The sequence below is a fragment of the Schistocerca americana genome, chromosome 2 (assembly GCF_021461395.2).
Source record: "Schistocerca americana isolate TAMUIC-IGC-003095 chromosome 2, iqSchAmer2.1, whole genome shotgun sequence".
NCBI classification, from domain to species: domain Eukaryota; kingdom Metazoa; phylum Arthropoda; class Insecta; order Orthoptera; family Acrididae; genus Schistocerca; species Schistocerca americana.
The window spans coordinates 488,764,125-488,789,047 of record NC_060120.1 but is presented as its reverse complement, the minus strand read 5'-3'; the positions used below and the strand labels follow the sequence as shown (position 1 = coordinate 488,789,047).

At 38.5% G+C, this 24,923-nt stretch overlaps 1 protein-coding gene across 1 annotated transcript in view; it reads right to left on the bottom strand.

The window, feature by feature from the left end:
- LOC124595999 overlaps positions 1-24,637 on the bottom strand; it is a 41,462-nt gene extending 16,825 nt beyond the window's left edge. Inside the window, exons 1-2 of the mRNA XM_047134945.1 lie at positions 24,464-24,637; positions 6,701-6,953 (exon numbers count right to left, since the gene is read on the bottom strand). Coding sequence (XP_046990901.1) covers positions 6,701-6,953; positions 24,464-24,552 — 342 coding nt within the window. The 5' untranslated portion in view covers positions 24,553-24,637. The remainder of the gene's footprint in view (positions 1-6,700; positions 6,954-24,463) is intronic.
- Between the last annotated feature and the right edge of the window lie 286 nt (positions 24,638-24,923).

Genomic DNA, 24,923 nt, shown 5'->3' with positions numbered 1-24,923 from the left:
ACAATTGAGTGGTTTTCTGCAAATAGCCTCATCCTCGACTTTGAAAAGACTCACCATATTTAGTTTGGGGTAGTACACAAATGATAAGTTTAACACATAGTGAAGAAATAATAAATAGGGTGGACATTTCAAACTTCTTAGGTTTAAACTGGAGAATGTACATTTAGTTCAGCCACATTTGCACTTGGAATCATAGCAAATCTCGGGGAGAAACAAATCAGTAAATTGACACATTTTGCTCATTTTCATCCAATAATGTCACATGGAATAATGTTCAGGGTTACTCATCCTTAAGAAAGAAAGTCTTTGCTGTTCAAAAACATGCTGTAAGAATAATATGTGGTGCATGCCCACAATTATCTTGTACACATATGATTAAAGAGTTGGGTGTTTTGACTACAGCTTCACAATATATTTATTCCCTCATGAAATTTGCCATATAAAATCCAGTGCAGTTTGATAGGAATAATGCAGAATTACAACACCAGAAAGAAAAATGACATTCATTACTCTGCATTAAAGTTGTATTTAGCACAAAAAGAAGTGCACTCTGGTTCAACTGAAATTTTTAACCGCTTATCCAGTGTCTGAAAGACAGTAAAGTAAAATTTGAAAATAAACTGAGAAATGTTTCTCTTTGACAACTCCTTTTATTCTGTAGAAGAGTAACTATTATTGTAATGTGTAAAATGTGGAGGGTGAGAATTACTTACCTCTGAACATTTTTAAAAAATAAAATAAAAAAACCTATAAATTTTCAACACATAGGCACATTTATTTCCGATGTGAATGTAAAATGATCATTCCACGTCATTATGATTTATCATGCAAATGGTCCATTGAGCATGAAAGTACCTACATAAATAAATGAATAAGTTGGAATACTTCCACTAGTTGATGTGAAATTAGGAGAATTTTATGATGGACCACATTGTGAAAGGGAACAATGCTGCTAGTAATATTAACTCATTGCAAGCACATTGCATTTGTTCTGAGAATACTCAGCACAGTGAGACGCTGTGTCAAATGATACCAGCTAAATGTGTAAAAATTAATGGGACATTATTTCTAGTTAAAAGACTGTATACAACGCTGCACAATCTAATAAGTTCTGCATATACATTTGTGACAAGTATATACTTCCAATCCTATATCAGTCCAGCATCTAAGAAAGATATCATAAATCAAGGTGAACAACATGTTTTGCTATTTATGGGAATAAATTATCTGAACAAGGAATTACAATTAACAGGCAAGTTGTCAAGAACACTTTTGTCTTTCTCTAAGATTTGCATCATTGGATGACAGGGCCTAAGTTGATCTTGATCATCAACAGATTTGAATTACATACCATCAGAACACCTGGCACATGACACAATATAAATGAGGGTAAAAACATCAGTAGCACAGTTACTTCACCACACAGTGGACATAATGAACTTTATAGTTTTAATGCATGTTGTTGTTGTGGTCTTCAGTCCTGAGACTGGTTTGATGCAGCTCTCCATGCTACTCTATCCTGTGCAAGCTTTTTCATCTCCCAGTACCTACTGCAACCTACATCCTTCTGAATCTGCTTAGTGTATTCATCTCTTGGTCTCCCTCTACGATTTTTACCCTCCATGCTGCCCTCCAATACTAAATTGGTGATCCCTTGATGCCTCAGAACATGTCCTACCAACCGATCCCTTCTTCTGGTCAAGTTGTGCCACAAACTTCTCTTCTCCCCAATCCTATTCAATACTTCCTCATTAGTTATGTGATCTACCCATCTAATCTTCAGCATTCTTCTGTAGCACCACATTTCGAAAGCTTCTATTCTCTTCTTGTCCAAACTATTTATCGTCCATGTTTCACTTCCATACATGGCTACACTCCATACGAATACTTTCAGAAATGACTTCCTGACACTTAAATCCATACTGGATGTCAACAAATTTCTCTTCTTCAGAAACGCTTTCCTTGCCATTGCCAGCCTACATTTTATATCCTCTCTACTTCGACCATCATCAGTTATTTTGCTCCCCAAATAGCAAAACTCCTTTACTACTTTAAGTGCCTCATTTGCTAATCTAATTCCCTCAGCATCACCCGACTTAATTAGCCTACATTCCATTATCCTTGTTTTGCTTTTGTTGATGTTCATCTTATATCCTTGTTTCAAGACACTGTCCATTCCATTCAACTGCTCTTCCAAGTCCTTTGCTGTCTCTGACAGAATTACAATGTCATCGGCGAACCTCAAAGTTTTTACTTCTTCTCCATGAATTTTAATACCTACTCCGAATTTTTCTTTTGTTTCCTTTACTGCTTGCTCAATATACAGATTGAACAACATCGGGGAGAGGCTACAACCCTGTCTTACTCCCTTCCCAACCACTGCTTCCCTTTCATGTCCCTCGACTCTTATAACTGCCATCTGGCTTCTGTACAAATTGTAAATAGCCTTTCGCTCCCTGTATTTTACCCCTGACACCTTTAGAATTTGAAAGAGAGTATTCCAGTCAACATTGTCAAAAGCTTTCTCTAAGTCTACAAATGCTAGAAACGTAGGTTTGCCTTTCCTTAATCTTTCTTCTAAGATAAGTCGTAAGGTCAGTATTGCCTCACGTGTTCCAGTGTTTCTACGGAATCCAAACTGATCTTCCCCGAGGTTGGCTTCTACTAGTTTTTCCATTCGTCTGTAAAGAATTCGTGTTAGTATTTTGCAGCTGTGACTTATTAAGCTGATAGTTCGGTAATTTTCACATCTGTCAACACCTGCTTTCTTTGGGATTGGAATTATTATATTCTTCTTGAAGTCTGAGGGTATTTCGCCTGTTTCATACATCTTGCTCACCAGATGGTAGAGTTTTGTCAGGACTGGCTCTCCCACGGCCGTCAGTAGTTCCAATGGAATGTTGTCTACTCCGGGGGCCTTGTTTCGACTCAGGTCTTTCAGTGCTCTGTCAAACTCTTCACGCAGTATCATATCTCCCATTTCATCTTCATCTACATCCTCTTCCATTTCCATAATATTGTCCTCAAGTACATCGCCCTTGTATAGACCCTCTATATACTCCTTCCACCTTTCTGCTTTCCCTTCTTTGCTTAGAACTGGGTTTCCATCTGAGGTCTTGATATTCATACAAGTGGTTCTCTTATCTCCAAAGGTCTCTTTAATTTTCCTGTAGGCGGTATCTATCTTACCCCTAGTGAGATAGGCGTCTACATCCTTACATTTGTCCTCTAGCCATCCCTGCTTAGCCATTTTGCACTTCCTGTCGACCTCATTTTTGAGACGTTTGTATTCCTTTTTGCCTGTTTCACTTACTGCATTTTTATATTTTCTCCTTTCATCAATTAAATTCAATATTTCTTCTGTTACCCAAGGATTTCTACTAGACCTCGTCTTTTTACCTACTTGATCCTCTGCTGCCTTCACTACTTCATCCCTCAAAGCTACCCATTCTTCTTCTACTGTATTTATTTCCCCCATTCCTGTCAATTGCTCCCTTATGCTCTCCCTGAATCTCTGTACAACCTCTGGTTCTTTTAGTTTATCCAGGTCCCATCTCCTTAAATTCCCACCTTTTTGCAGTTTCTTCAGTTTTAATCTACAGGTCATAACCAATAGATTGTGGTCAGAGTCCACATCTGCCCCTGGAAATGTCTTACAATTTAAAACCTGGTTCCTAAATCTCTGTCTTACCATTATATAATCTATCTGATACCTTTTAGTATCGCCAGGGTTCTTCCATGTATACAACCTTCTTTCATGATTCTTAAACCAAGTGTTAGTTATGATTATGTTGTGCTCTGTGCAAAATTCGACCAGGCGGCTTCCTCTTTCATTTCTGTCCCCCAATCCATATTCACCTACTATGTTTCCTTCTCTCCCTTTTCCTACACTCGAATTCCAGTCACCCATGACTATTAAATTTTCGTCTCCCTTCACAATCTGAATAATTTCTTTTATTTCATCATACATTTCTTCAATTTCTTCGTCATCTGCAGAGCTAGTTGGCATATAAACTTGTACTACTGTAGTAGGCGTGGGCTTCGTATCTATCTTGGCCACAATAATGCGTTCACTATGCTGTTTGTAGTAGCTTACCCGCATTCCTATTTTCCTATTCATTATTAAACCTACTCCTGCATTACCCCTATTTGATTTTGTGTTTATAACCCTGTAGTCACCTGACCAGAAGTCTTGTTCCTCCTGCCACCGAACTTCACTAATTCCCACTATATCTAACTTCAACCTATCCATTTCCCTTTTTAAATTTTCTAACCTACCTGCCCGATTAAGGGATCTGACATTCCACGCTCCGATCCGTAGAACGCCAGTTTTCTTTCTCCTGATAACGACATCCTCTTGAGTAGTCCCCGCCCGGAGATCCGAATGGGGGACTATTTTACCTCCGGAATATTTTACCCAAGAGGACGCCATCATCATGTAATCATACAGTAAAGCTGCATGCCCTCGGGAAAAAATACGGCTGTAGTTTCCCCTTGCTTTCAGCCGTTCGCAGTACCAGCACAGCAAGGCCGTTTTGGTTATTGTTACAAGGCCAGATCAGTCAATCATCCAGACTGTTGCCCTTGCAACTACTGAAAAGGCTGCTGCCCCTCTTCAGGAACCACACGTTTGTCTGGCCTCTCAACAGATACCCCTCCGTTGTGGTTGCACCTACGGTACGGCTATCTGTATCGCTGAGGCACGCAAGCCTCCCCACCAACGGCAAGGTCCATGGTTCATGGGGGGGGGTTTTTTTTTAATGCATAGGCTTAGAAAATTTCTCTGTAAGACTGGGTCAGGTAGATATATGTGTGTGGCAGATAGCTAACTGTCATACGACAAGCAAACCACAGTGTAGAAATGGAATATAAAAGGAATGCATGCCATAAATTAGGTGAGAAATTACAGGGTGGTGCACAAAGTATCGTCAAAAGTAATTCTGTTTTTGAATCTTTAACACTGGCATGTTACCTTTCAAATTGTCCACATAATGTTGTCTGTTGATAGGAACAGTGAGTGAAACCATGAGCTTATGATAATGACAGATAAAGGAAAGCTGATTGTTGCACAAAAAATGAAGGTAGGGCTACTATTCTTAGAAACAAAGAATACAACAGTGACAGGAAGACATTTTTCTGATCACATTGGTACAATGTGAGCTCCTTATCCACAGAATCTTCGAAGATTACTTCACTTAGTCGAATATACTAGACAACACAAAGTAATGCTAGTGATTTTTTGTCACATTTTGAGTAAATCAATTGGACCCAGAACTGTTAGAAATCTCATATCATAATAACTGTAAGCTTGTGGCAAGATGTATAAGACAGAGATTTCAGTTTGCAAATAAAAGGCCAACAATCACAATCCTGGCAGAAACGACTGATTTTTAACATTCTTAAATAGGGCTCTTTTACAAAATTGAATTCCTCACTATCTTAAACTGCTGGAGTTTTAAACCACTTCTGAGCAACGACAGAGACAGACATGAACAACCAAGTCACAACACTGCTGATATCTGGGTTCCTGTATTGGAAAAAAAGTGAGAAAGATTGTGGGGAAAAAAAAACTAATCATTGATTACTTACGGTTCCCTCAACTCTGGGTTAGGAAGTACATAGGAAAGCACTATGAAGTAGCAATCAACAATGAAATGCTGGTAACAGAAGAGTTTTGAAAACTTGAAATTATAAGTAGTAGAGAAGGCCAGTCAATAAATCAGAGGTGCTACAATGATCAACTGAATGGACAGACTTAGATAAAACCAAACTGGTAGCAGAATCCAAAATTGAATGAGGAAAATAATAGGGAGTAAATAGCTTTTACTATACCATTGGAAAGGAAGTGAAAAAGAAAATAAGTATAACAGAATGGAAAATTTACATGAAAAATGATGGCAGTAAATGGTAAGTGTGAAAAAGAAAGTTACGGAAACAATAAAAGCAAGTAGACCAAATGGAGGCTGGGGGGCTGTGAGTGGTTGGGGAGGGGTTTAAAATGTGGCAGCCTGAGGCCTAGGTTAGGTTGGAAGGTGACACTTTGGTTGTGAGTTGGCGAAGCCAACAAATGTGGAAAAACAATATCTGGTTGTGGTAACAAACTGATCGGTTGTAAGCCTAATGCTTACAGCTGCGCCATACTGAAAAATTCGAGGGGAGTCCTTTATGTAACTTTTACTGGCTGGGGTAATGCAAATGACATAAAACACGTTCTGTGGTACTGAAGTTGGTAGCAGACAATTCCTCCATTGATGTAATATGTCTTACGATAAGTTATAAAGCCACTGAAGTTGGTGGCAGACAAGTCTTCCTTTGATGTAATCTGTCTTATGATAGATTATGAAAGGGTAACAATAAAAGATTACATTGGGGAATTTTCTCTGCAGTGGAAACCACAAAGATATGAAACCGACTGTTTCAAAATGAGTTGAGTAAAGGCAAGAGGGCAGTTCAGGATGTTACAAGGCTGATGGAAAACTTCAATGAACGGTGTGAGAAATACAGTAATCTTTTTATATTAGTGGATGACAAGTTGGATAAAAGGACAGAGTTCTTACACAGTTAACATAACATAAACCTGTCACAGAGTACACTATGAAAGACAGTAGACATAACACTGGCACTTGTTTCACCAAGCACAAGTTGGATTTTTCTCCTACAGCAAGCATTATAGATAAATATCAAACAACTACTACCTTACCAATTTATTGGTGTTGCTCTTTTCATATCTTTCAAAGAGACGCAGCTCATGCTTGTTCAGAGATATTGTATCTGAGAGCTTTTTTCGAATTATTTTCTTCATTCGTTTACCAGGAACTACCCTAGGAAGAATTCTAACTGTAAATCGTCCTGATTTCCAATGATTTAAACAAAATTTACATATTGTATATCCACCAAAGAATTTGCTTGGTGGTTCAAGACCTTCCTTTGCTAAAATTTCCTTGCAAAGAGATCTGAAAAGGAAATAAAGAAATAAAGTGTCAAAAACAAAAATTACAACTTATGATCTAAAAGCATACTGTGAAGTAAAGCTAAATATTAGAAAAGAAAGATGAAAATTGGGGTTTAATACCCCATCAACATTATTACAGGCTGAGCACAATCTTTCATTGGGTAAGGGTCAGGCAGGAAACTGGTCATCACCCTTTGAAAGAAACCATCACAGTACTCACTAAAGTGCTAAAATAACGGGAAAATAAAATCAGGATGAGCAACACTTATCTTAAATGTGAGTCCAGTACTTTAAACAATTGTCACCTTTCCCCATATACACATGTACTCTCCAAACCACTGTTTGGTGCTTGGCAGAGGATATTTCCTGTGAAAAACAGCCCTATTACATTTCTAATTTATGCAGAGAAAACTGACTGTCTCTTTACATGCCCTAATCTTTCTCTTCTCTTATTTTTATGCTCCCTATGCAAGATATATAATGATATGGCCCCTTAGGAACATGGGTGCCACGGAGGGGAAGGAAGCCAGTGTGCCGTCTGTGTGCATGCTGGGAGGAGTCATCCCAGACGTATGGAAAGGGTGCTTCCAGATGCCATGAAGAGTACAATTTGTAGCCAACAGCAGGTGGTGGCTCATGCTGGTACCAATGCCATATGTCACTTTGGATCGGAGGAGATTCGACTAGCGGAAATGGTAAAGACTGCCAGTCTTGCTTGCAAGAGTAAGGTGGAGCTCACCATCTGCAGCAGCATCAATAGAACCAACTGTGGTCCTTTGGTGCAGAGCCCAGTGGAGGGTCTGAAACAGAGGCTCAAGCAATTCTATGACCGTGTAGGCTGCAGATTCTTAAACTTGCACTATCGGGTGGTGGGTTTCCAGGTTCCACTTAATAGGTCAGGAGTCCACTACACACATGAAGTGGCTACACAGGTAGCGGGGGCTGTGTGGAAGGGCCTGGATGGTTTTTTAGGTTAGAGGGTCTCAGGAAACCACGGAAAGGATGTTTGTCTAAAAGGGAGCAGGTAAAACATAATAAGGTAGTTGTAAAGATGATTGGTATTGTATTTGTAAATTGTCGTAGCTGTGCTGGGATAGAACCAGAGCTCCAAGAGCTAACAGAAAGCACTGAAGCTCAAATAGTTATAGGTATGGAAAGCTGGCTAAAGGTCGAAATAAGTTCAGCCAAAATTTTTTCAAACCTAACAGTGTTCAGAAAGGATAGATTAAATACAGTTGGAGGAGGAGGGTTTACTGCTGTCAGAAATAGTTTACTTTGTAGCGAAATTGAAGTAAATAGTTCCTGTGAAATAGTGTAGGTAGAGAATACACTTGACAATCAGACTACACTATTAATTGGATTGTTTTACTGACCTCCAGACTCAGAAGATATAGTTGCTGAACACTTCAAAGAAAACTTTAGTTTCATTTCAAATAGGTACCCTAATCATACATTTATAGTTGGTGATGACTTCAATCTACCCTCATAGGCTGGAAAAATTATACGTTTAAAGCCGGCAGCAGGTGTAAAACATCATCTGAAACTGTACTGAATGTTTTCTCAGAAAATTGTTTTGAACACTTAGTTCATGAGATCACTCTAAGCATAAATGGTTGAGAAAGCATACCTGATCTCTTAACAACAAATAATCCTGGACAAATAGGGAGTATCATGACTGTTACAGGGATTAGTGACCACAAGGCAGCTGGTGCTAGGCTGAATAGCATAACACCCTCAACCATTAAAAAGAAATGCAAAGTACATCTATTTGAAAAAATGATAAAAATTCTCTTAACACCTTTTTAAGAGACAGTTTCCTCTCCTTCCATTCTGATCATATAAGTGTAGAAAAGATGTGGAATGATTTCAAAGAGATAGTATCAACAGCAATTGAGAGATATAGCCTATACTACATAAATTAATAAGTGATGGTACTGTCCCCCATGGTACACAAAATGGGTCAGATCGCTGTTGCAGAAGCAACGAAAAAAGCTTGCCAAATTTAAAAGATCGCAAAATCCCAAGATTGGCAAAGTTTTGCAGAAGTTCGAAAGATAGCGCATACTTCAATGTGAGATGCTTATAATAATTTCCACAACAAAACTCTGTCTTGGAATCTGGCAGAAAACCCAAGGAGATTCTGGTAATACATAAAGCACACTGGTGGCAAGATGCAATCAATAACTTCACTTATAACAATGGTGAAGTCACTGATGACACTACCACAAAAGCAGAGTTAATAAACACTGTTTTCCAAAACTCTTTCACCAAAGAAGACGAAGTAAATATTCCCGAATTCCAATCAAGAACAACTGCCAAGATGAGAATCATAGAAGTAGATATTCTCAGTGTAGCAAAGTAGCTTAAATCACTAAATAAAGGCAAGGCGTCGGGACCAGATTGTATACCAGCCAGGTTCCTTTCAGAGTGCTGATACAATAGCTCCATATTTAGCAATTATATACCACTACTTGCTCACAGAAAGATCCGCACCTAAAGACTGGAAAACTGCTCAAGCCACATCAATACCAAAAAAGGGAAATAGGAGTAATCTGCTGAGTTACAGGCCCATATCACTAATGTCAATTTGCAGCAGGGTTCTGGAACATATACTGTGTGCAAACATTATGAATTACCTCGAAGAAAATGATTGACACAGAGTCAGCACAAATTCAGAAAATATCGTTCTTGTGAAACACAACAAGCTCTTTATACGCATGAAGTGATGAGTGCTATCGACAGGGGATGTCAAATTGATTCCATATTTTTAGATTTCCAGAAGGTTTTTGACACAGTTCCTCACAAATGTCTTCTAACCAAACTTCATGCCTATGGAATATTGCCTTAGTTGTCCTGACTGGATTCATGATTTCCTGTCAGACAGGTCACAGTTCATAGTAATAGATGGAAAATAATCAAGTAAAACAGAAGCAATATCAGGTGTTCCCCAAGGAAGCATTACACGCCCTCTATTGTTCCTGATCTGTATTAAGTACGTAGGAGACAATCTGAGTAGCCCTCTTAGATTGTTTGCAGATGATGCTGTCATTTACCATCTTGTAAAGTCATCTGCCCCCCCCCCATGAACCATGGACCTTGCCGTTGGTGGGGAGGCTTGCGTGCCTCAACAATACATATAGCCATACCGTAGGTGCAACCACAACGGAGGGGTATCTGTTGAGAGGCCAGACAAATGTGTGGTTCCTGAAGAGGGGCAGCAGCCTTTTCAGTAGTTGCAGGGGCAACAGTCTGGATGATTGACTGATCTGGCCTTGTAACGCTAACCAAAATGGCCTTGCTGTTGTGGTACTGTGAACGGCTGAAAGCAAGGGGAAACTACAGCCGCAATTTTTCCCGAAGGCATTCAGCTTTACTGTATGATTAATTGATAATGGCATTCTCTTATATTCCGGAGGTAAAATAGTGCCCCATTCAGATCTCTGGGCAGGGACTACTCATGAGGACGCCGTTATCAGGAGAAACAAAACTGGCATTCTCCGGATCGGAGCGTGGAATGTCAGATCACTTAATCGGACAGGTAGGTTAGAAAACTTAAAAACAGAAATGGATAAGTTAAAGATAGATATAGTGGGAATTAGTGAAGTTCGGTGGCAGGAGGAACAAGACTTTTTGTCAGGCGAATACAGGGTTATAAATAAAAAATCAAATAGGGGTAAGGCAGGAGTAGGTTTCATAATGAATAAAAAAAATAGGAGTGCGGGTAAGCTACTACAAACAGCATAGTGAACGCATTATTGTGGCCAAGACAGACACGAAGCCCATGCCTACTACAGTAGTACAAGTTTATATGCCAACTAGCTCTGCAGATGATGAAGAAATTGATGAAATGTATGATGAGATAAAAGAAATTATTCAGGTAGTGAAGGGAGACGAAAATGTAATAGTCATGGGTGACTGGAATTCAACAGTAGGAAAATGAAGAGAAGGAAACATAGTAGGTGAAAATGGATTAGGGCGAAGAAATGAAAGAGGAAGCCGCCTGGTAGAATTTTGCACAGAGCACAACTTAATCATAGCTAACACTTGGTTCAAGAATCATGAAAGAAGGTTGTATACATGGAAGAACCCTGGAGATACTAGAAGGTTTCAGATAGATTATATAATGGTACGACAGAGATTTAGAAACCAGGTTTTAAACTGTAAGACATTTCCAGGGGCAGTTGTGGACTATGCCCACAATCTATTGGTTATGAACTGTAGATTAAAACTGAAGATACTGCAAAAAAGGTGGGAATTTAAGGAGATGGGACCTGCATAAACTGAAAGAACCAGAGGTTGTACAGAGTTTCAGGGAGAGCATAAGGGAACAACTGACAGGAATGGGGAAAAGAAAGACAGTAGAAGAAGAATGTGTAGCTCTGAGGGATGAAGTAGTGAAGGCAGCAGAGTATCAAGTAGGTTAAAATACGAGGGCTAGCAGAAATACTTGGGTAACAGGAGAAATAATGAATTTTTTTGATGAAAGGAGAAAATATAAAAATGCAGAAAATGAAGCATGCAAAAAGGAATACAAATGTCTCATAAATAAGATCGACAGAAGTGCAAAATGGCTAAGCAGGGATGGCTAGAAGACAAATGCAAGGATGTAGAGGCTTATATCACTAGGGGTAAGATAGATACTGCCTACAGGAAAATTAAAGAGACTTTTGGAGAAAAAGAGAGCCACTTGTATGAATATCAAGAGCTCAGATGGAAATCCAGTTCTAAGCAAAGAAGGGAAGGCAGAAAGGTGGAAGGAGTATATAGAGGGTCTATACAAGGTGATGTACTCGAGGACAATATTATGGAAATGGATGTAGATGAAGATGAAATGGGAGATACAATACTGCGTGAAGAGTTTGACAGAGCACTGAAAGACCTGAGTCGAAACAAGGCCCCGGACGTAGACAACATTCCATTAGAACTAGTGACGGCCTTGGGAGAGCCGGTCCTGACATAACTCTACCATCTGGTGAGCAAGATGTATCAGACAGGCGAAATTCCCTCAGACTTCAAGAAGAATATAATAATTCCAATCCCAAAGAAAGCAGGCGTTGACAGATGTGAAAATTACCAAACTATCAGTTTAATAAGTCACAGCTGCAAAATACTCACGCGAATTCTTTACAGACAAATGGAAAAACTGGTAGAAGCCGACCTCGGGGAAGATCAGTTTGGATTCTGTAGAAATGCTGGAACACGTGTGGCAATACTGACCCTACGACTTATCTTAGAAGAAAGATAAAGGAAAGGCAAACTTATGTTTCTAGCATTTGTAGACTTAGAGAAAGCTTTTGACAATGTTGACTGGAATACTCTCTTTCAAATCCTGAAGGTGGCAGGGGTAAAATACAGGGAGTGAAAGGCTATTAACAATTTGTACAGAAAGCAGATGGCAGTTATAAGAGTCGAGGGGCATGAAAGGGAAGCAGCGGTTGGCAAGGGAGTGAGACAAGGTTGTAGCCTCTCCCTCATGCTATTCAATCTGTATATTGAGCAAGCAGTAAAGGAAACAAAAGAAAAATTCGGAGTAGGTATTAAAATCCAGGGAGAAGAAATAAAAACATTGAGGTTCACCGATGACATTGTAATTCTGTCAGAGACAGCAAAGGACTTGGAAGAGCAGTTGAATGGAATGGACAGTCTCTTGAAACGAGGATATAAGATGAACATAAACAAATGCAAAGCGAGGATAATGGAATGTAGTCGAATTAAGTCGGGTGATGCTGAGGGAATTAGATTAGGAAATGAGACACTTAAGGTAGTAAAGGAGTTTTGCTATTTACGGAGTAAAATAACTGATGATGGTCGAAGTAGAGAGGATATAAAATGTAGACTGGCAATGGCAAGGAAAGCTTTTCTGAAGAAGAGAAATTTGTTAACATCGAGTATAGATTTAAGTGTCAGGAAGTCGTTTCTGAAAGTATTTGTATGGAGTGTAGCCATGTATGGAAGTGAAACATGGACAATAAATAGTTTGTACAAGAAGAGAATAGAAGCTTTCGAAATGTGGTGCTACATAAGAATGCTGAAGATTAGATGGGTAGATCACATAACTAACGAGGAGGTATTGAATAGGATTGGGGAGAAGAGGAGTTTGTGGCACAACTTGACTAGAAGAAGGGATCGGTTGGTAGGACATGTTCTGAGGCATCAAGGGATCACCAGTTTAGTACTGGAGGGCAGCATGGAGGGTAAAAATTGTAGAGGGAGACCAAGAGATGAATATGATAAGCAGATTCAGAAAGATGTAGGCTGCAGTAGGTTCTGGGAGATGAAGAAGCTTGCACAGGATAGAGTAGCATGGAGAGCTGCATCAAACCAGTCTCACGACTGAAGACCACAACAACAACAACAAAAGTCATCTGATGGCCAAAATGAATTGCAAAATGATTTAGATACGATATCTGTTTGGTGTGCACAGTGGCAATTGACCTTGAATAAAGAAAAGTGTGAAGTTATTCATATGAGTACTAAAAGAAATCCGCTAAATTTCAATTACGTGGTAATTCACACAAACCTGAAGGCTGTAAGTTCATACCTAGGGATTACAATTACAAATAACCTAAATTGGAATGATCACATCGGTAGTATTGCGGGTAGGGCAAACCAAAGACTGCGGTTCATTGGCAGAACACTTAAAAGGTGCAACAGGTCTACTAAAGAGACAGCTTACACCTTGCTTGTCACCCTATTCTGGAGTACTGCTGTGTGTTGTGGGATCAGTATCAGGTGGGACTGACAGATGACATCGAAAAAGTTCAAAGAAGGGCAGCTCAGTTTGTATTATTATGAAATAGGGGTGACAGTGCCACAGACATGGTACGTGAATTGGAGTGGCAATCATTAAAACAAAGGTGATTTTTGTTGCGACGGGATCGTCTCATGAAATTTCAATCATCAGTTTTCTCATCTGATTGTGAAAACATTCTGTTGGCACCCACCTATGTAGGAAGAAAGGATCATCACAATAAAATAAGAGAAATCAGGGCTCTCACAGGAAAATTTAAGTGCTCGTTTCTCCCGCACGCCATTCGAGAGTGGAACGCTAGAGAGACAGGTGGTTCACTGAACCCTCTGTCAGGCACTATATTGTGAATAGTAGAGTAATCACACAGATGTAGATGGCAGCAGAATCAACATGCAGTCTTTCCCAAATATAGGTTTATTAAATTTACTCAACAGCATTCCTTGTTAATCACATGGGAGAATTGAAAAGTATCACACAGTAGTTTTTTACTCCCCTGTTCTTGCAGCTGGAATGTTGAAATTTCAATACCATACATTTTGAAGTTTGCGCTACATAGGGTATCTTGTTTTCATGTACAACTCTAGCGTGAAAAGCTCAAACTACGAAACAAGCATGGAGCACATGTTACTGTTGTCAACTTGTGAATAACAGTAAAATGTAGATCAATATTTGTGGGCCAAAGGGCATAAACCTAATGAAGTGCACAGGAACATGCATGGCATGTATGGGGACAACTGAATGGACCATAGCAATGTCTCCAGGTGGTGTATATTCTTCCAAGAGGGCCGTGTGAATCTTAGTGATTCCCCACACTCCAGGTAACTGGTAACTGCTGCAACCTCACTGAATGTCAGAGCCATTGTGGCAGCAATTTCAAATGACTGGCATGTGGAATTGCAAATCTTATTGCAGCAGTTCAAAGTATCCTACGGTGGGAGGTATGATACTGTTCACAACACACTGAAATTTCATAAAGTTGGTGCTCAATGGGTGCATTAGAACCTGACAGATAACCACAAGCAAATGATGACAAGCTTGGATCACATAACACGTTACTCTGCAGAAGGGCATGACATTCTGAAAGAAATCATCACTGGTGATGAGTCGTGGGCCTACCACTACTTGTCTGACACCAGGCAGCCCTCTATGGAGTGGAAACATGCTGGTTGGATACAAAAAAATTCAAAGTGACTCAATCTGCTGTGAAGCGCTTGTGACAGTGCTATAGGATATGCACGGCATGTCATTGGTGGACCACTATGAATGCTGCAGGCTTCATTAAAGCTTTTGTTAAGCTGCGTCGTGCCCTTCACGATAAACACCCCAACATAAACGCTGACGGTGTCAAACTTCTTCATGACAATGCTCATCCCCATGTTGCTGTTCCTATTTGTGAGAAAACTGCCAAATTTGGTTGGGAGGTGCTCCAGAATCTTGAACTTGCACTGCTGAATTTTCATCTGTTTGGTCCCATGAGGAAATTCCAGGCTGACAACAGATGCAGAAGTGAAATTGGCAGTCCACAGGTGGCTATACTCCAACCAAATGGACTTCTACCAACAGGGCATATTGAAACTGATAAAACGATGGCGATAATGTGTTGAGAATGTTGGTGACTATGTAAAAAAGTAGGCAAAAGATGTAAGTTCATTTGTGATTTTTTTGTTTCATTACCTATTCAACTTTTTGGTAATAAAATTACTGGGGTTGACAGAAGCGTCCAATCCCACGCGTCGGCTTTGACCCGTGACGTAAGGGTGTTGTGGTGTGTGACGTCATGACGGTGCGGAGCTTGGTTTGTGAGTATGGTGTGTTTGTAGATGTCATTGTGTTGTGATTTGTTGTGCCCTCTGGTGGTATGTTCAGGGTTTGCATGGTGTAATGGGCTCAGTTTGCTCTTGCTCATTATCCAGAATTGTTTGAGTGTAGGCTATGTTTGTAGTGGAAGTCGTTTCAGTGAGTTAACAATTTTGTGGTTTTGTGTGAAGGTTAATTTAGTGTTGTTCGCTGTACGTTGTGTGGTAATTTTAGTAAAATTAATTGGTTGTTGTTTTTGTTCAGGAATGGATCAGACAGATAAAATTAACAGTGCGCATCTGAGGGATATGATGGGGAACACTCCTTTGGAACTGATAAAGTTTTTGCAGCTTTTCGGTTTAATTACCGAGGTTGTGAAGTGCTCTATTTGTTGTGAGGAAATGGAGTTGGCTAAAGTTCCGGCATCTCAAACCAGGGACAGTTATATGTGGTGCTGTCGAAAAGATGACATTTGGCGTTCCATACGGCATGATTACTGGTTTGAGAAGTCTAGGTTGGGCATGCACGAGATTGTACTGGTGACTTATTATTTTTGTTATAGATCCCCACACAGTTTTTGCACGCATGAGACTGGTGTGAGTGAGAGGAGTGTGCTTGAATAGTTTTCTTTTTGCTGTGAAGTGTGTTCCGAGTTCCTTAAGTACAGTGGTAAGCTGGGGGGGGGGGGGGGGGGGGGGCGGGGGGGGGGGCGGGGGCGAGGGGAGAGGAGCATGGGGTGGTTGTGGAGGTGGACAAGTCGCAGTTTGGGAAAAGGAAGTATGGGAGGGGTAAGTCTGTGGTTGGTGTCTGGGTGTGGGGGAGGGGGGGGGCTGTTGTTCCGGGGAGTGGGTGTTCTGAATGTGTTTTTAGGGTTGTGGAAGGGAGGTCTATGGCGGAATTAGTGGGGTTAATTGAGGAGTACATAGATCCGGGGTCCACAGTAGTTTCAGATGCATTTTCTTCATATTTGGGGGGGGGGGGGGGGGGGGGTTGGGTGAGAGGGGATTCCATCATTTAGTTGTTAACCATAGCTTAGAGTTCAAAAATTATGAGACAGGGGCTTGCACAAATGCAGTAGAGGGGATGTGGGGGACTGTTAAGTCAGTTCTTGGGAGGGGAAAGAGGTGCTCTTCCAACCTTCATTTAGACGAGTACTGTTGGCAGAAGAGTGTCCCTGAGGGCTACTGAGTTTTTCGGGTTTTTTTAAGGGCTGTTAGAAAAATTTATAGGCCAAAAGTGGTTAGTTAGGGTGGCTTGGGTAGGTGGGTGGGTGGGTGCGGCTCAGGGTGGGGTGGTTGGTTTATTTCATGTTTGTGAAAGGGGGGGGGGGGGGAGGGAGTGTGTTGGTTTGTGTTTTAGTTGTGGAGGATCTATTTTGTTGAAGTTTTTGTTGAGTTGTAGTGAGTGACAGATTTTTTTATGTTGCATTTGGTTTTTGTTTATGGGTTTTTTATTTTGGGATGAAGGGGGGGGGGTTGGGTTGGTTGGGGGGTGGTTGTTGAGGTGTGGGTGGGTCGGGTCTTTCTTTTAGTTGAGTATTTTTTCATTGGTTTTGTGTGTGTGTGTGTGTGTGTGTGTGTGTGTGTGTGTGTGTGTGTGTGTGTGTGAGAGAGAGAGAGAGAGAGAGAGAGAGAGAGAGAGAGAGAGAGAGAGAGAGATTGTGGTGGCCAACCTAGTTTGTGGCGCAGGAACTTTTTTTGTGGTAAGTTTTTATTTTTTTGTTTTTAATGTATGTGTTGTGTGTTGGGGTCTAGGGAAGTGTTATATTGAAATGTGTGGCTGTGAATGTTGGTATTGGTATCGGAGACGTTTTTGAGCTACATAGATCAAGGAAAGTGTTTCATCCTAATTTATGGGATTGGGAGCTGCTGTTGAGCTATATAGGCCAAGGGAAGTGTTTGATCCCAATTTATGGGATCTGGAGCTGCTGTTGAGCTGTACAGGTCAAGGGAAGTGTTCGATCCCAATGTGTGGCTGTGTGTGATGGTTTTGGTATCAGGAGATGTTTTTGATCTATATAGGTCAAGGGAAGTGTTTGATCCTAATTTTTGGGATTGGGAGCTGCTGTTGAGCTATATAGGTCAAGGGAAGTGTCCGATTCCAGATAATATTGTGTTTAGTGGTATTTGCGGAGTTTTGTGATGTCGGTTTTTTTCGTCATTTTGTGTGGTTTTGTATGGGGGTGGGTGTCTAAATTTGTTTATATTTAGTTTGTCCCCACCCAAAAACCCCACCATTTTCCGCACTTGTCCTGTTTGTGTCATAGGGCTTTTTGTTGGAAGTGTGTGTGTTTGTTTTTCGATGTATTTTTGTGTACATAACGACTTTATATGCACCATATTGGAATCGTGGTTTACGGTCGTTTCCGTCATATTTGTGACGTCACGGGTCAAAGCAGACGGGCGGGATCGGACGCTTCCGTGTTTCCAATTACTGTGTGTTACTTTTCAATCTTCCCTCGTATTTTGTCTTTTTTCCAAGGATTCCCATTTAAATCCTTGAGCATTTCTGTTTCACTTTCGTGTGGGCTATTCCAATCCTATTATGATCCTAGCAGTGTAGGCTTTCTTCTGATTCATCAAATCACAACTGTCACTCTTATTTGACAATGAATCAAAACACTGGACACCATATTCACATATTGTACATAATTTGCTTCACAAGTGCACTCACATGTTACCAGAATCCTTCCAGCAAATTTAAGTTTTTCATTCGCCATTTCTCATGCTGATCTCAAGTGATCATTTCACCACATATCCCTTCTTTGTATTACTCCTAAATATCCAAACAATGTGACATTCTCCAGACAGTCACTAATAATCTTGTAATCATATTCTATCGAGTTCTTTCTCTTTGTTATATATACCTTCAGTTGCTTTCACCATTGACAAACTGGTCGTGAAACCATATTATGAGCCACTCTGAATGTTACTTGTTCACAGATTAATGAATAAATAGATTTGGAGCTGCACCAAATACTCTATTACTTTTGAAGGATGGGTAGAAGAGAGGGCTGGGTGGCAATTATTAGGACATGACTTGTCACCTTTTCTGAGTAGAGGTGTAAGAATTGACATTTTTAAGGATGAAGTGAAATGGCCACTACTAAATATCAAGTTAATTAGGAAAGTAGTAGGTGTGCTATGTTTTTTATCATTGTGTTGGAGAGACCATAAATGTCTTGACTGAGTGAATTACTTTGCTATTGCTTACTTTAACCTCTCTCTACCGAAAGGCAGGAACAATGTTTCAAATCGTTGAAGGAAGTTGCTATCATAGCCAGCATTCAGGATGAGGTCTAATATACGGTTTTTTCATCTGCAGCAGTATTGCTTGAATCACAGACATTAATGAAGAAAGTACTGAAACGTCTAGAGAGATAACAGAATCAGAGGAAGTATTTTTGCCAATCTTAATTCTAATTAGTTGGGTCTTGAAAACATCTAAAGTGGCTTTACATTTGTTTTGAGAGATACTGATGTAATCATTATCCACCTCCCATGTGGCTAATGTGATTTGTGACCTGTATTTGCTTATTAACTATATGTATTTGACTTTCTTTGCTTCACAATTTTTCAATTTGTTATAAGAAATCATCACTAAGAGTTTTAATTCTTTGCAGGTCACACGTGAAAAATTTATGTCCAAGTGGGAGCTCACGTTTCCTGGCTTTGCTTTATATTTTTATACTTCTTTAGGTCAACAAGTTATAAGGTTATCTGCAAGTAAATTGATAAATAATGTAAATGTATCATCAAGATGAGAATTTGGATTGATCTCTAACAGTGTCTACATAATAATCTATGTTCTCATCACCCAGAAGTCTAATACACTTCACTTTGATGCAGTGTGGTACAGGAACTTCTCTTTTGAATTTACCCTTGTGGTCTCTTAAAAACAGATAGTGAAACATTCAGGCTCAGACCAGTTTTGCTAAACATTCATGACTAAAATATCAAGACAGGAAAGTTGTTCTAGGGTCATTCCATATCAAATCACCCAATAAAAAATAAATTTTACACCCACCTCCTTAGATTTTCATGAAATTTGGCTCAAATGGTTCTAATACCATCCTGACAACACCTGTAATTTTTTTTGCTGTATCTCTTATAGTTTTTTTTTATAAATTTTTAAAGTTTTTATGTTTTGCGTTTGCCGAACCTTTGGAAATGGTAAATTTAATTTGTATTCAAAACTTTAAAATTGCTTATCTTAAAAACTCTTTTAGATAACATCATGAATTTTTGCAGCAAGTTTATTTATTATACATATTTGAAGATAAAAATGATACTATTAAAATATATTAATATTTTCTATGAAAAAAATATATATATGTATTTTTTCTTTTTTTTAACAGATGTTTTGTTTTATAAGAATTGCAATATCTAGAGTCTCAGACCTGATAGAATGCTCAAATTTGTTTTAATTTACTCTTAAACATATAGGCTACTTGATAAAACAAAAATTATGATGGCTTTTTAACATGTTTATTAATTATAGCAGATTACATTAGAATTATGTACAAAGATAGTGTTCTTACAACACTTATGTATAACCCAACTGATTGCTTGAAACATTGAATTTTTTGAGTAATTTTGTCTTTTTAATAAACATTAATGCTGATTCAAACTGTTTTTCCACTTCATCCAAGAGCTTTCAGTTCTTTTGATACAGTCTTTTTTGAAGTAATACATTCTTCCAGCGCTGCTTGATTGAGGTGTGTCTACTACACAGACTACGTGCTCCAAAGGCACTATGCAAGAATCTTCTCTTTCAGGCCAATAAAATGATGCAGCTGGTCCTGAAGGATGTAGAAATAGAATTTCTGCATCTTCTTCATCATTGAATATTGTTTTTACCTGTCCAAAGTACCAGTTACCATCATGATTTCCATGGTTCAACACGAACCCAATCAGAAGAAGAATGGAAAGAAAAGACTAAGGAAGGTTTTACACTATCTGTAGTCTTTCTAATTTCAAGGTTGTTTGTTGGAAATGGTTTGAAGTTATGAAAACTTCTTGTTCCAGGAATGGTTCGGGTTGCTGAAAAAACGTTTCTCTAGTTTTAACCATAGCAAATCAGCTTCTTTTTTGTCAACAAAGTGAAAATGAATGTTTTCAATATTTTTTTCACAAAACTTGTACACATCGATTGCTGTCATTATTTGTTCTTCATCTGAAAGCTGTAGACTGGCTTTCCTTAAAATTCTTTTAATAGTTCCTCCTAGGCCATCACAAATTAACTTCCCATGACTTGTTGCAAAAAAAGAGTGTTGGGCCTTCAAACTAAAGTCTCTCAAGTGTTCAGTCAAATTTTTAAAACTGTTTCTATTTTTGTACTGCCCAGCACAACCATCTGTAAAGTAGTGAACTGAGTCAATGTCAGTATGATGTAATGACAGCCACTTTGTAATTTCTTTTTGTACAAAGTTAACAAAACCAGTGTCATGTTCTTGGTCATCACTAATAAAACAGTGGTTGGAAACAAAAACATTGTTTTCCTCATTTCCTAGGAAAACTCCAACTGGGTGTAGAGTACAACCACCTCTATTCCAATGGTAACTTTGGATCTCACTTTGTATAGCAAAGGAATAATTTTCACTGAAATCCATCACAATAATTGCTGTTTTGGGTGGTGGGTCTTCTTTCAATCTTTTAAAGGCTGCTGATTGAGATTTTGCTATAAACGAGTGTGGGGTGAGCTTTTTCAATGACCTAACCAATAAAGAAATGTAGTCTTCAACACTGATAGACTGTTTGATCATTTCTGCCCTGTCTGTGTTAACCCACTGACTGATTACAATTTCTTCTTCTAAATCATAATCTTCACTTAGTTTTTCAGTTAAGTACTCAGTTAGTGCAGCATTTGCAGGACAGCTGTCGCAATGACGTAGCATGCAGTTTTGGTTTTCCGTGTTGCACACAAGCATCTTAATTAGGTCTTTATAAGATTCTTCAATTTTCACAGCATCCAATAATAGTTTAACATTCTGGTGGATACTGGATACACATACAGTGTGTGTGCCTGCAGCACCAGCAAGGATACACCATTTAGGTCTCAAGAAACTAAATTTTGAAAATCCTACTTCTACCTTGGGATTATCCCATTTGAAAGAATAATAGAGTTCTCTCAAGTTACACAAAATGAGTCTTTTTTGCATGTACACATTTTTTTGAACACTTACTTTGTCTTTTGTTCCAGGTAGCACTCTGGAACTTACATCCTTTTCATAAAAATCTGTTACAAGTCTTACTGTATTTTCAGAAAGAGTTTTACCTTTTTTTGGACCAGGAGTTTCCATAATACCATTTTCAGATTTTAGCTTTCTAGCTTGTCGCACCATGTACTCACTTACATTAAATTCTTTCATCACTTTATTTCGATTCCAAGAATCTAGAGCCAAGGTCAGAATCTGGATTTTTCTAGACCTCCAACAGATGACATCTTCTCTTTCATAAGAGAAATCATTACATCAAAATCCTTCGCTTTCTCAACCACACTTGTATCTTCTTTATCATCATCAGAACTTGGTGCATCATATTTTAATGCTTTTGAAACCGCCTTTTTTGCAGTCTTTTCAATACTACTAACCTTCCTTTTAAAATAAGACCCTTTACTTTGTTCTGACAAGCCATGAAACTTTATCGGTGTTGAACGTAAATTATCAAGAGCAATGTTTGTTTGTACGAGGGATTCATTTCTGGATTCCAATGATACTTCATCATCTGTTTCACTTTCATTGACTTCAACTCTTAATTTTTCCTCACAAAAGTTATGGCATGTTGAGCAAAGCTTTTGTCCAGGTTTTATGCTATTATTTTTTGTCAGTAATTGTTTAGAAAGATCCAAGCCTACACTTCTCAGCAACTTTTGATGGGCTTTTTGTGTTTTTTTAGTGGGTCTACACATGTTGTTTGATACTTTTCAAAAACATTTAAAAAGTAGTAGCTGTGGTGTGAACATATATTCTTAAATTCACACAGATTAATTCCAGATCGGAAGAGGATCAAATTTTTTTCTTCCTCACTCAATTCAGGTACCGGTTGTAACTTTTTTGAAGGTGTGTAGGTTGTTTGGAAACAGTCAGATTTTTTAAATAACCCTACGCTACAGGTTTGAATATCTGACATACTGATTTCACTTTTGGTATGATTACTGTTCTGGTTACTTTTATAGGATATTGGAAAAGAATCTCTGTAAACTAAGTAACAGTACTTACTGAAAGTTCGAGTAAACTTAATAAAATACTATCCAAGCACTATTTAACACTGTAATAATTTTTTACTTCAAAACACAGGAATAACAAAACAAAATCCAAGCATACATTGTTACTCCAAGAAGACAAAAACTTATTTTTGGTGTCTAAGTCACTTGGTACTTTTTATTTTTAAAATATAATTAATATTATTTAAAAAATTAGATAACTATTGAACAGGTTAAAAAGCCAACATAATTTTTCTTTTATCTAATAGCCTATACAGTTAAAGAGTATTTTAAAACAAATTTGAGCTTTCTATCAGGTCTGAGACTCTAGATATTGCAGTTTTTGTAAAACTAAACAAAAAGAAACCCAACAACTACTTGTAATTTTTTTTCATTTGGAAGATTTTAATATATCTTTATGGTAATTTTTTTAACATTTAGATATAATACACAAACTTATTCCAAAATTTCATACTGATATCTTGAGTATTCTTTAACATACAATTTTTTTTAGTTGTGAGGACACGTTTAAGTTACTATTTCCGACTACTGAAACAACGCCAAATCTAAAACCTTTAAAAATTTATAAAAGAAAAACTATGAGAGATAGAGCAAAAAAATTTTACAAGTGCTTTCAGGATGATAAAAGAAGTAATTGTACCAAGTTTCATCAAAATCTGACATGGTTGGTGTCAAGGCCTGGGTGACTTGACATGGAATGACCCTCTAGGTGAATTATCATTAATGCAATAAAGGTCATGTGATCTTTGCACAGGTATTAAGAAAACCATCTTCTGTTAATATATAAATCACCAAAAATTAATATACCATAATGAAATCATTTTTTACAAATATATTATGATTTTATCACAGAAATGTGAAAATGCTTCAGTATCAAAATATGGTGTACAGTATAATGATACAATAATAATTTTTACTTTGAGCAGTAACACTGCAGTTGCTCCCAGTGTATTTTCTATACAGTGCTGATTAACACTAGGAATTATATTGCAAATGTGCGCCAGTACTAACGTTTATCAATGCCGCTTCATCATTCATCTTTTTGCCTGCAGAAACTTTTAATTAATTCAAAGCCAGGTGGTGCATAAATTTGTAACTGATCTTCGCTTGCTGGTGTTCATTAGTACGTACTTCTCATACCTAAGTGAATATTACGCTCATCAATTTTATTTTTTAAATAGTTGATGATCCTGTGTAAGAATAATAATAAGCCATCATCAAAACAGGGATACAGCTGGAATCTTCCGCAACAGGAAATTAGTCTGCTCATTTTGACTGTGTAGGCACTGTCATGTTGAGGTCGCGTATTTACAATTGATGCTAGGTTTTATGCAACGGCTAACTGATTATCCGGAGTAAAACCAGACCACAACATTTTTGGAAAGGAATACGACGGAATGACTGATTATTTCTAAGCTGTATGAAATGTGCACCCACAGAAACGGACGTTACGAAGAGCCGGCCGAATAGTGTTTGACACAACAGTTACGTCGGATACAAGAGAGTATTATTATAAATTTCATAAGCCAATCAACATAAGAATGCCGGAGGCTATTTTTTCCAACACATTAAAAGTTACGCAATAAATAAAGGTGCAAAAATAACGGAAATAAACATTGTAGAAATGTTATCCCTGTATTTTCTTGGTTAACAAAGTGAAGTGTGTTGTATTACTGTTTAGTCAAACAGATGAGTGACTTTTAGGTAGAAGGTGCCGCTAATAAAGAAGGCCTACTTACAATAAATATGAGCGAACTTTCGTATTTTCCGTGCCTGTCTGTGGAAGACTGTCCGCTGAACGCCACAAATGTTCTACATAATCTTCCATTGGTTACAGAGTATTACATTCACAATTCGCCGGAAAAATTTAGATAGCAAACATGTTGTTTACATGCACTCCACTGTCGTCGCTTACATCTGGCGCCAGTGTTGCCATTGCCAACTTTAAAAAAACCCGAGTCGCTAGATTCAATATCAAAAGTCGCTGAAACTGATTTTACTAGGGGTGTACTGAAAATTTCGTGCTGTGAATGGTGCAATAAGCCAGGTGGGGGGGGGGGGGGGGGGGGTGTAATAAAATATTAATAAAAATTGTCTCATACGTAACTGCTATACTGTCTTAATTAAATGATGCATCGCTTGCAACAACATACATACAAAATACGCTAACGTTTAATTAAACATGTTATCATAATTGAC